Raw genomic sequence first — 12,428 nt, forward strand, 5'->3', positions numbered from 1 at the left:
AGACGACAGAATCTGAGCCCCAGATTACTCCGAGTTTCCGTCACAGGCTGCAAGGTAAGGCTCCTTCGCTGGGTCCGGGTGCTTGGCGGCGGCGGTTTCATCGCCGCTGGTCCTCCCCGGGCCCAGAGACACCCCAGCCCCAGTCATGCTGAGCAGAGTATGGAAGGAGCTGACTACGAAGTGCTATCCGTGCGAGAGCAGCTATTCCACGAGCGGGTCCGCGAGTGCATTGTGAGTCCGGGATCCGGGCTGGAAGGGTAGGACCAAGTTGGGGAGAAGCACGGGTGTCGCGGGAGAGGGAGACGTCCAGATCGGAGTGAGACCCCCTGGGCACAGCGCCGGCAGACCCTGTTTGGTCCAGGGGCGAGAGACCAAGAGCCCTGGTCCGACTAGTGCTCGGGCTGGCGAATCCCTAGATCGTCTCCAGCTGAGTAGCTGTGCGATAAACAAAGCCGATCGGTTTCCGTTCCTCCCCTCTACACGCCCCTCCCCTCCCCGCCCTCCCTCCTGTCCGCCCCCCCGCCCCCCGCGCGCCAGTGATCGGAGTGCGGGTCTTCCCGTGTCTGGGAATCTACTGAGCCTGCCGATTTCAGTCAGATGGTCGGAGAGGGATGGGTTTAACTTGGGGAAGGCTTGTTTGCAACGACTTCTCAAACCCAAATGATGTTTGATGAAGGGGAGATGAACCGGGAACTTTGGGGGGTTTCTCACTTTGGAGGAAAGGACTCTTCCTGGGGTGGATTCTACCGTGTAGAAATGGAGAACAACTAAAGTGTCCCCTTCTTTTCCTCGCCCTTATTGGTGTTTTGTTAGAGACCCTGCAAGCCGAGTTTCCTAGCTTCGCAGCCATTCAGGGATTTCCTCTGAAGGGTCGTCCCCGGTGCGACGGAGGGCTTCTGGCTGCTTTCCTTACTCGCTCACTGCCACCTAGAGTAACAGCTGAAACTGTCACACAGCTAGGGACTCCTCACTTCTGGGCCAGGGGCACCCAGGGGAGCTTAGGGGATCGCATCTTTCTTGCACCTGCTCTAAACTCTCATATCTTTCCTTTCTCCTTTCCTTCCTCAGAGCGCCTCAGGGTAGCCCTCACCCCCAAATACTAAAGGGAAAGGGAAAGGTTTAGAAGAATAGAAGTTAGTGAGTGGAGGACCCACTGTAGGGGTCGTCCTTCATTTTTCTCAGACTGGGCTCCAGTCTGCCCTGGGCAGCTTCAGATTGGAGGAGGGCTAAAGTGAGCCAAGGCATAACTAGGTCTGCCTTTATCTGTGAGGACTGAAAAGTAGGGAGTTTATCAGTCCATGCGTGGGAACTCCAGATCTGCTTTCAGAAAGCTTTCCTTGTACGTTTCTTAGTGGGGGGTTGCACATGGCAGGGTTGGGCATATCCTGGAGTCATACCCGGGCCTTGAGACAGTGGAGAGCCAGAGACCCACTTTCCTAGAGAACAGGGAGGGAAGAGATCTTGGAGAGAGAAACAGCCTCCTGGATGTCGTCCCATCCTTTAGTCCCATTAGCTGAGGACATCAGCGCTGGTCAAGGGCATCCTGAGGGCTTCTAGTACATCTCACACGTGGCTCCAGTCCCCTGCTCTAGAGAATCACCTAGCCTCTGCTGGACCTGCATGGAACTCCAGCCTGACCTTTTGAGCCCTCCTGCCTTCCTGCTTATTACGCCCGCCCAGGGCAGAGCACTAGGCAGTAAAAATCTTGGAGCTGAAATCCAAGTGGCTCATTCTACTCTACTTCCCTATTGTTAAAAGCTACAATTTTGTCCTAGACCCATGTTTCTCCTGGGGTCTGTGTCTTCTCTCTTTGCTTAGATAGCTGTATGCAGATTCCCTGTAGGGTCAGCTTCTCTTGGGGACTGGAGCACCTATGAGACTGATCCTGCCTTCTTAGCCCACTTCAAACACAATAGCATCTCAAGATTCTCTGACCCTGATTGTGGAGCCAAGGTGACCAGTGGCTCCTCCCCTGGGCAATAGCAGCTTACTTGGGGTAGGGTGGGAATGTATGCATGTGTAGGATAACCTGGTCAAGTCCTGCCATAACTGTCCATTGGAGGACTAGTCATGAGGGGCATGGGACAGACCCTGAGAGACCTACTCTGGGAGCTGGAAATTACTTTAGGTAGGGACCATGGATTGATAGCTTTTAAAGGTTTTGATTCCAGCTCTAGAAGCTTTATAGATGTGGAACCCCAATTAAAGCCTACTATTGTGGGCAGGGCATGAAAGAGACTCTGGTTTGGCCCAGAGCAGACCTGATCTTTTAGGGCCCCTGAATAAACAGAGTAGAAGTTCTGAGTTGGTCTAGGAACACAATTCCTACTTATTCTCTCCTGGAGCTTAGATCAAGGTGGGAGTGGAGGGAGAGGGAGTGAAGTGCCAGCACAATGAAGACATCCCTTTCTTCCCCTCAAATTTGCTTTTCTCAAATTATGTACTAGGAAGAAATCCTCTCTGGTTCTGTGGCCTTTTTCAGATGTGTGGATATGTGCATCTCTAGGAGTCTTCTCTGCCCATGCACCAACCAGGGTTCAGCTGAAACTATTTTCTCCCGGGGAAAAAACCCTCATAGAGCTGGACATGGTGCTCTGTCCCCAAGTGCATGGGTCAGTCCCTGAGGCCTTGATTAGAAGGAAGTACTGGGGAGAAAGATGGAACCCCTGGATGTATGGAGTCTAGTTTGGGGAAAGTGTCCCCATGGAATTAACAGAGAGGCCGCTGGAGCTGTGAAATGTTTGGGGATTAGCGCTTTTCATCTTGCTCTCTTTCTGCCGCAGATCTCAACACTGCTGTTTGCGACTCTCTACATCTTCTGCCACATCGCCCTGACCCACTTCAAGAAGCCTGCTGAGTTTACCACAGGTACCTGTGACTTCCCTCCCTCCTGCCTGCCCTCTGCCAGTGTTCCTGTTGCTATGGCACCAGCCTCAGGGGAAGAGGGCTGTGTTGCTTGCTGGGAAAGTAGAGGTGTTTGTTCTTGAGCTTCTGCCTCCCTTCCTCCACAGGCAGAGACAAGGCGGTAGAGTGGAGAGTCTAGGAGGGCCAGTCATGTAACTTTTATGACCTCAGTTTCATTCTCAAAAAATAAAATAAAATGAGCCTAACAATTTCTACCCAGTCCATTGTTATTGTGTGGACCAAATATGATGGCTAATGTGAAAACTCTCTGTGAACCTCAGCAGGGCAACTGCAGGGTGAATGTTGTCATGGGCACAAGCCCTGTCATGTCCTCTCCTAGAGCTCCTACACCCAGGACCAGAGGCCTCCCGGACCACTGGGTCCCACCCCAGTGGTGATGGTGACCTTTCTCTTTGCAGAGAATTCATATTAAGGCTTTCAGTAGGCATTCTGTGATTGAGGGGGACGCACTTGTCCCAGTTCCTAACTCCAGATCGTCCGGTCCTGACCGGAACCTTTCCTCCCCTCCAGATGGCTTCATGCACCCTCAGCCAAGGAGGCAGCTACTCCTCAGCGTGATTCCCCTGGGGACTTTCTCTGTGATTTCCAATCCCTCTCCCCATTTCCCTTCACTCTACCTTGCCACTGATGTAACCAAGCTCACAGACTGGTCATTTATTGTATTTTCAGCTTACAAAGAGGAACCTATGGTGGAGAAGATCTGGGGAAGGAGGGAAGTGGGGGAATTTCATGCTCTCACCCCCTGGGACCACTGATCTTTAAGCTGCCACCCAGGCAGAGTGGATTGTGGGGTTCATAGTGTGAGCTCTCCTGAGCCTCCTGTCCAGCTCTGCCTCAGTGGGCCCAGGCCCCTCTTCAGGGGACAGAGAGGGAGCAGGAGGGTGCTGTGTGACACAGATCGTTCCCAGAGCTGCCCACTGATGACCTGCCTCTTCCCCATGCCTCTGTCTTTTGTAGTAGATGAAGAAGATGCCACGGTCAACAAGATTGCGTAAGTACTGCTGCCTCAACGCCGGCACTTGTAGCCTTTGGAAGCTGGGATCTAGTGAGGCCCTGGGAGCAGGGAGAGAGTGAAATGTCAGAAACAATTTCTGCTTCCGCCCCATTTCTGCTTTTTTCCGGCTTTACACCATCCTGGGGACACTTGGAAAAGCTGCTCTTCCTGTCCGCCTGGTTTGGCTGGGAGCTTCAAGGAGCCTCTTGGCCAGGAGCTGTCTGCTGGGGGCCTGAGTCACCAGAAGCAGCTCCAACTTGGCTCCACCTCCCAGCAGCCATTGGAGAAGGGGTGGGGTAGGGTTGCAGACTGATGGAAATGCCAGGGGATAGGGAAGGTGGAACCCCCAAGGGTGGGGCTTGCTTGGTTCTGAGAGAATGGCCCTAACTGTAGGCTATTATTATCTACTAGCACTTATAGAGAAAAATAAAGAGATGACTCCTGTGGTTCAACAGACAACAAATTAAAAGGCAACCCCCACTCTCATCCCTCATGGACCAACTAGATAAGTGTCCCTTCTTTTGAGCTGATGCAATCTAGTGCACAGGTCTTGGCTGTGAAGCTGGGTTTCAACTCCCCTTGTCTCCCTTTGCCTTAGTGCCCTTATGCATATGGGGTGACCCTACTCTCTCCAGGCTCAGAAATCCACATCCCTGAGGTGAGCAGAGAAGTCAGGCCCATTATCTTGGCATCATGCCTGGCACACCCTACAGACACTGCAGGAAGACCGCATTCCTGGGGACAGTCTGGGCAAGTGACATGGCTGGTGACCAGGTTCCCATGAATTCCTGAGATGTGCCCATCCCATGTGCCAAGGCTTCCCTGGAGGTGAAGGCTGGGGTATGAGGCAGCAGGTAGAGTGCCAGCTCTTTCCCTGGGTCTGTCATTGCTCCAGCTGGTTCTAGGAGTCACAGGTGCCCATGGGATGGATGGGGCTTCTTAGGCCCAGGGAAGTGAATGTCGGAGCTAAGCAGGGGCACTACCCCTTCTCTGCCCAGGCTTGAGCTGTGCACCTTCACCCTGGCAGTTGCCCTGGGCGCTGTCCTGCTCCTGCCCTTCTCTATCATCAGCAATGAGGTGCTGCTCTCACTGCCTCGAAACTACTACATCCAGTGGCTCAACGGCTCCCTCATCCATGGTGCGTTGATCCTGGTTGCAGCTGAGGGTGGGGACCGGGAGCAGATAGGGTCAGGCAGACACAGCCTGGGGCTAGTCAGTCATAGATCACCCTATCCCTTCCACTTTCCCTTGTCACATGGTCAGTCCTCAGTGGGTTGGGGCGTCCCCCTTAATGACCATCTCTGCTTTTCCTTTTTTGCACTAGGCCTCTGGAACCTTGTTTTTCTCTTTTCCAACTTGTCCCTCATCTTCCTCATGCCCTTTGCATACTTCTTCACTGAGTCTGAGGGCTTTGCTGGCTCCAGAAAGGTGAGTCGGGGAACGTATCAATCAATCAATGCAGACCGGAAACAGTATTCCACTGAGATGGTTCAACTGAAGAGTTTTTAATGAAGAGACTATTTGCAAAGGAAGGAAATGGCAACCCACTCCAGTGTTCTTGCCTGGAGAATCCCAGGGATGGGGGAGCCTGGTGGGCTGCCGTCTATGGGGTCGCACAGAGTCGGACACGACTGAAGCAACTTAGCAGCAGCAGCAGTCAGCACTGAGGAGCTTGAGGCACTAGTGACAACAGGAAGTCATTACCATCCTCGACCTGAGGGAGCCAAAGGAAGAAATAATTTCTAGAACCCACTGGTAGTTGAAGCTGAAGAGGTGTGGCCACCCAAGAGAGGAGTTAGTGTCAGAGGTGCCAAACAGAAAAAACAGCCTGGCCTCTCTTTCTTCCTACCTTCCACTCTCCTGCCAGCCCTCTCCATTGGGCAAGATGAACAGAAAACCAGAGCTTGATTTTTTTTTTAAGTGTCTTGTGGGATCTTAGTTCCCAGTCCAGGAATTGAACCCATGCCCCTTGCAGTGGAAGCTCAGAGTCTTAACCACTGGACTGCCGGGAAAGTCCCAAGAGGGCAAAGAGCTTGTGTGATGCAGACCTCGGGGGTCAGCTTCCCAGGGCAAGACAAGGATGGAGAAGGGGTCTGGGAAGGGGGGTTGCAAATGAAGAATATCCAGTAGAGGGAATGGCCCCAGATTGCTGGGTAGGAGGACAGAGTAACTAAGCAGAATAAGAAGGAAACACCCTCTGCTGCCTCCTGAATCCAGTCCTCTCTGGTTCCCAAGCCAGGCTGCCATCTCCCCTGTCTCCTTCGTTTCCCACACTGCCATCCCCACCCCCGAAACCTACTGCCTCCTCCCACAGGGTGTCCTGGCCCGGGTCTATGAGACGGTGGTGATGCTGATGCTCCTCACTCTGCTGGTCCTGGGCATGGTGTGGGTAGCCTCTGCCATTGTGGACAACAACAAGGCCAGCAGGGAGTCCCTCTATGGTGAGAAGACCAGCTTCCTCCCCACCCCTCAGCTGGCTCACGTTCCTCTGTCTAGAACCAATATATCCCTCTAAAACGGCGGAAGTTGGGACCTCCTCCCTTAGACTGAAGTTTCAAAACTGATGGGCTTCAGGCCACATCTAACCTGTGGAAGTGTTCCGCTGGGCTCATGCAATGAGTTAAAAAATATATGAGTCTGTTGAAATTGGGAAATTTCACACTGATATCCAGGTTTCTGGTTGTGCTTAAGCAGGTTGAGGACCTGGCCACACTAGGCCCCGGTGACTTGGGCCAAACAGTGGCTGTGCCCTTTAGAGAGGGCTGAGGAGCTGCAGTTTGCTGTAGTCTCTGCCACTCCCTCTCTTGTCAGCCAGTCTTCCTCATCTTCATGACTTACCTTGCCCCTACAGACTTCGGTGTCGCACCCCTGCCTGGTCTCTGGGGCCTGTCAGCCCCGAGTAAGCAGGAGGAGAGAGCTGGGCTGACAGTCCTTTTTTTTTTTATCTTCAGACTTCTGGGAGTACTACCTCCCCTACCTCTACTCCTGCATCTCCTTCCTTGGGGTCCTGCTGCTCCTGGGTGAGTGTCCAGAGCCCAGGAGCGGGTGGGGAAGGTCCCGGGGCCAGAGCACCCCCTGTAGAAGGCGGAATGCAGGGGCGGGCAGGGCAGGCGGTGGAGAAAAGGCTCTGGCGGGTGACTGCCTCCTGTCCCCACAGTGTGTACCCCACTGGGCCTCGCCCGCATGTTCTCGGTCACTGGGAAGCTGCTGGTCAAGCCCCGGGTATGTAGTGCTCCTTGTCCTTGGACCCTGCCGGGGGAGCTTTCTGAAGAGCTGGGGCCTATCTATGAAGCCACTGTCCAGCTGTTCTGTTCATACCTTGCAGAGGGCCACAGCCTTTGCTGGCAAGCAGAGCACAAGATAGTTGGGAGGGACTGGATAAGGTCACCAGTCACAGGGTGATGATGAGGGGAGGGGAAGGAAAAGGACAATGGATCCTTAAGGTGAGCAGGGAGCTCTTGGGCTCTTGTGATCAAGGAGCCTCTGACAGTCCATCCCTCCCTTTCCTGACGCCCACAGCTCTTGGAGGACCTGGAGGAGCAGCTGCACTGCTCAGCCTTTGAGGAAGCAGCTTTGACCCGCAGGATTTGTAGTGAGACACAGTCCTTCCCAGCTGGCATGATGGGCGTGGCTTGGGCAGGGGTGGCGGGACTAGGACACAGCACTATCATCTCTGCCCCCAGATCCCACCTCCTGCTGGCTGCCCTTGGACATGGAACTGCTGCACAGACAGGTCCTGGCTCTGCAGACACAGAGGGTCCTGCTGGGTATGTGGGTTGGTAGGCATTGGGATGCCTGGCTTTCCCCAAGGAGAGAAGCTCCTCCTTTCAGGCCCTTGCAAACTGCTTTCCCATTCCTGCACAGAGAAGCGGCGGAAGGCTTCAGCCTGGCAGCGGAACCTGGGCTACCCCCTGGCCATGCTGTGCTTGCTGGTGCTGACAGTACGTACACCAGACTTGGTGGGGGTGGGCAGCGGTAGCACCTTGAGTACTTTAGCCCTTCACAGGGAGGAGGAAGGAGGTGCAAGGACCTCCTTCAATAATAGTAGCTGCCTCTCAACGAGTACCTACTTTTGTGAAGCACATCAGTCCCCATTTTGTAGATGAAGAAACAGAAGTTTAAAAAGTTACCCAAAAAGAGGGAAAAAAAAAAAAAGAATTTACCCAAGGTCACACAGGGCCTAAGCCATTATGCAGGTTTGCTCTGGGATGAAAATAAAGGTTAAAATCCAGTCCATCCCCTCAACTTGCTACATCATGGACTTGGAAATAAGTCTTATTGGTTTGAAGAAAGATGTATCTTTTTCTCTTTTGCCTTTTGGGGACTTCCCTGGGAGCTTTAGGTGGCGCTAGAAGTCAAGAACCTGCCTGCCAATGCAGGAGACATAAGAGATGCAGGTTTGATCCTTGAGTTAGTAAGATCCCCAGAGGAGGGCATGACAATCCACTCCAGTATTTTTGCCTGGAGAGTCCCCGTGGACAGAGGAGCCTGGTGGGCTACAGTCCATAAGGTCACAAAGAGTCAGACACGACTAAAGTGACTTAGCACGCACACATGCACAGGACCTCCCTGGCAATCCAGTGGTTAAACCTGCACTTCCACTGAAGAGGGCATGGGTTCGATCCCTGGTTGGGGGAACTAATATCCCATGAGCTGTGTGGCACATCCAAAAACACCCCAAACAAATAAAACTATTTGGGCTTTTTGCATCTGTACCTGTAAGTTCGATATAAGGTACTCTCAAAGGTGCTCTGTTGCTAGCATTAACCTTTGGGAGGTCCCACACATCTAACTGAAAACTGAAAATGATGGACCAGAGAGTCTGCTCTTAACATTCTCAACTCATTGGATACATTTGTGGGCTCAGACAGGGGTGGGAGTCCATGACCTTGCCTCCCACAGGGCCTGTCTGTGCTGATTGTGGCCATCCACATCCTGGAGCTGCTCATTGACGAGGCTGCCATGCCCCGGGGCATGCAGGTACCGGGCTGCCCACCCACCACATCTTTTTGGGGAGGGCCTAAGCAAGGCTGGGTGAGGGGGCAGAAGGTGAGGCCAGAGGGGAGGCCGGGCGCTGGTGGTGGTGATGACTATGGGGAGTGCTGCACAGTGACACCTCTTTGTCCCTCAGGGTGCCTCCCTGGGCCAGGTCTCCTTCTCCAAGCTGGGCTCCTTTGGTGCTGTCATTCAGGTCGTCCTTATCTTGTATCCTTCTGGAAATCCACCATTGCTTTTCTTCTTCAAACCCGTCTCCTCTGGGGCTTTGGGCAGAGCTACAGTGGGAGTGAGGGGGAAGTGGGCAAGACTTGGCCAGCCCGAGGTTCAGAAAGAAGAAAAACAGTTGATTCAAAAGGAGGGCTGGAGGAAGAGAGGGCCATCCCCTTTGAGACAAGGCATTGATCCTTGGGAGTGGGCCAGTTCTTCCCTAACCCAGTGGCAGTTACCTGATGGTCTCCTCAGTTGTGGGCTTCTACAGCTCTCCACTCTTCCGGGGACTGCGGCCCAGATGGCATGACACGGCCATGACGCAGGTAGGCCATGATGCAGGTAGCCGGGAACCTGCCAGACGGGAGTGGAGGAAGCATCCTGGGGGCGTACCTGGGCACTCAGTGCTGGCAGCTCTGTGACCCTGACCTCCCCTTTCCTCACTCCCACCCAGATAATTGGAAACTGTGTCTGTCTCCTGGTTCTAAGCTCAGCACTTCCTGTCTTCTCTCGAACCCTGGGTAAGTAGCAAAAGGAGGTAAACAAAGTGGCTTGTTTTGAGTAGCTAATGGTACTAGGCAGACCCCTTATATTCTTGCTCTCTCTGATTCCCACAACAAACCTATGAGGAGGTATTACTTTCATTATACAGATGGAGTAACAGAGGCTCTATAAAGTGCTGTGCTGGGCTTCAGAGTAGTGTTGCTTCAAAGCTCATATTTTTTTCCATTTGCTACATCCCATGGCCTCTCTTATTTATTTCCATTTTTTCAGTGAAGAAATACCACTTTCCCCAAAATCTTTCTTTGGGGGATCATCTGATAAACATTTTTTTTTTCTTTTGTCTGCACCCATAGGGCATGTGGGATCGTAGTTCCCCAACCAGGGATTGAGCCAATGCCCCCTGCAGTGGAAGTATTGAGTCTTAACCACTGGACCACCAGAGAAGTCCCAACATTCTCATTTTAGAGATGAGAAACAGGACAGCTACTTGATTTACCCAGAGTTACACAGCTAGCTTGAGGCAAGGCCGCGTCAGGCCAGAACCTCTCTACCCTGAGCCCCCGTCCAGTGCTTTTTCTGCACACTGGGCATCAAATGTTAAGCTCAATTCTCCTCCCATCTTTAGAGCTAGGATCTAGATGATGATGGGGAAGAAGGGGAACCTATGCGACTCCCCTACTACTTCGGGGTAAACTAGTTACACTTTTGAGCATTACCTGGTAAAAGTGTTCACCCCAAGGTAGTCGGGGAGTTGCATAGGCTCCCCACCTCTCCCACCATTATCGTCCATCTATTGTACATTATCAGTCGTGTTGGACTCTCTGCAACCCTATGGACTGTATCTTGCCAGGCTCCTCCGTCCATAGGATTCTCCAGGCAAGAATACTGCAGTGTGTAGCCTTTTCCTTCTCCAGGGGATCTTCCTGACCCAGGAATCAAACACAGGTCTCCTACACTGCAGGCAGATTCCTTACTGTCTGAGCCACCAGGGAAGCCTTATTTAGTATTTAAATCAGTTCTATTTGGTTTTTAAGTTTATATTCTCTCTACTCTGCCATTTCTACTTTATGCCTTGGGATTTAGGATACTTGGCCTGTGTGTCCAGCAGTTAGTTCCTTTTAGGTTGGAAGCTGGTAGGAATATTTTTTTAAGTAGGGGAGGGGCTCAAGAATATTAATTTATGATAATTATATTATTATTGTTAGGGGCTCAGTAAGTGTTGGAATAGCACCTGGCACATATGGTTCCTCATGTGTGTTGTCTCATTTAATTCTCACAGTCCCATTATTTTGTCTACTTTTTTTTTTTTTAATTCCCTACTTTATAGTTGAAGAAACTGAGGCACAGACGTTTAAGGAAGTTGCTTCAGATCACAGTTAGATGAGGTGGAGTTCAGATATGAACCAAAGCAGCCACAATAAGAGCCCAGTTTCTCAGCTGCCACACTGCTCTGTCTACTGAAAAAGAACACTTGGTGACCAGCTTGAGGTTTCTGGCCCAGGAACAAGGAGCAGGCCCAGGGAGCTCCTTGGGACACGTGGAGCCAGAGGGGATCCCCCCAACCCCAACACACACAGACACATACACACACACATACACACTCCAGGAGAGGATGCCAGACTCTGGAAGGGAAGTTGGAGCAAGCCTAGCAGCTGATACTTGCTTCAGCTGCCCTGAACTGTCCCTGAGACAAGTTGGGATGTAGGAACAACTAATGTGTAGAAGCCAACCTATCCGTTGCAGTGTTGAGATGTGGCCACCAGGAGGCAGCAGAAAGCTCGGCTCTGAGCCAGGGAAGGATTGGGGAGCCTACCTCCCATCCTGGCCTTTGTACTTCAGGGCTCACTCGCTTTGACCTGCTGGGTGACTTTGGACGCTTCAACTGGCTGGGCAACTTCTACATCGTGTTCCTCTACAATGCAGCCTTTGCGGGCCTCACCACTCTCTGTCTGGTGAAGACCTTCACGGCAGCTGTGCGGGCAGAGCTGATCCGGGCCTTTGGTGAGAGGGTGTCAGGGAGAGGCTGGTGGGGTGGTTGTAAGATGGAACTGTCTGGAACAGTGGTCATCCCAAGCAGGGGAGATGGCATATTCACCACCCATTCTGTGGCTTCTGAGGACTGACCTAAACCCTGCTTCTGACTATCCCCTGCCTCTTCTCCAGGGCTGGACAGACTACCGTTGCCTGTCTCTGGTTTCCCCCGGGTGTCTAAGAAGACCCAGCACCAGTGACCTTCAGCTGGGGGTGGGAGGGAGAAAACTGGACACTGCCATCTGCTGCCCAGGCCTGGAGAGGCGCCCAGGGGTGGGTGACCCTCAGGACCTGGAATCTGAGAGGGTGGGTGGCAGAGGGGAGCTGAGCCTTCTGCACTGCTGCATAATCTGAGCCAGAGTTTGGGACCAGGCCCCCTTGCTTCTGCAGATTTAACTGTGGGCCCCAGCATGGGGTGGGGCTGAAGACTGGGTCTGGCTCCTGGTCTCAAATCTGTTTACACGTCAATCTGCCTCACTGCTGTTCAGGGCCATGCCCTTAGCCATGTTTACATGATTTGATGTGCAATAGGGTGGGGTGGGGGCAGGGGAGGGTCAGAGCCAGTGGCCAACTTGGGAGGCAGATTGTCTTCCCTTGCCTCTGGCCCAGCAGAGCCTAAGCACTGTGCTATCCTGGAGGGGCTGTGGACCGCTGGAGAGACGAGGGCATAGGGAGGAAGAGGCCACAATCATCAGCAATAAAGTTGATACCAGGGTTTTCTTTGGTATTTTTTTAAAGGTCCTGTCTGTCTGTTTGAACAGCTTTGCTC

At 52.7% G+C, this 12,428-nt stretch overlaps 1 protein-coding gene across 4 annotated transcripts; it reads left to right on the forward strand.

Moving 5' to 3' along the window:
• LMBR1L (limb development membrane protein 1 like) lies at positions 1 to 12,396 on the forward strand. Of its 4 annotated transcripts, none has more exons than XM_003586053.6 (17): positions 1 to 231; positions 2,784 to 2,868; positions 3,883 to 3,916; positions 4,918 to 5,057; positions 5,244 to 5,347; positions 6,234 to 6,360; positions 6,871 to 6,939; positions 7,077 to 7,141; positions 7,439 to 7,511; positions 7,603 to 7,686; positions 7,784 to 7,860; positions 8,822 to 8,899; positions 9,051 to 9,124; positions 9,360 to 9,450; positions 9,579 to 9,645; positions 11,468 to 11,629; positions 11,792 to 12,396. In XM_003586053.6, exons 1-17 carry the CDS (start codon positions 160 to 162, stop codon positions 11,857 to 11,859), a joined length of 1,470 nt encoding a protein of 489 aa, XP_003586101.1. In that variant the 5' UTR covers positions 1 to 159; the 3' UTR covers positions 11,860 to 12,396. The 4 variants fall into 4 exon arrangements, with proteins under 4 accessions (XP_003586101.1, XP_059742888.1, XP_059742886.1 ...); XM_059886905.1 differs by having other exon boundaries at positions 1 to 54; XM_059886903.1 differs by lacking the exons at positions 1 to 231; positions 2,784 to 2,868; positions 3,883 to 3,916 and adding an exon at positions 4,352 to 4,773.
• Positions 12,397 to 12,428: the final 32 nt, after the last annotated feature.

Source organism: Bos taurus, chromosome 5 (genome assembly GCF_002263795.3).
Source record: "Bos taurus isolate L1 Dominette 01449 registration number 42190680 breed Hereford chromosome 5, ARS-UCD2.0, whole genome shotgun sequence".
Classification (NCBI taxonomy): domain Eukaryota; kingdom Metazoa; phylum Chordata; class Mammalia; order Artiodactyla; family Bovidae; genus Bos; species Bos taurus.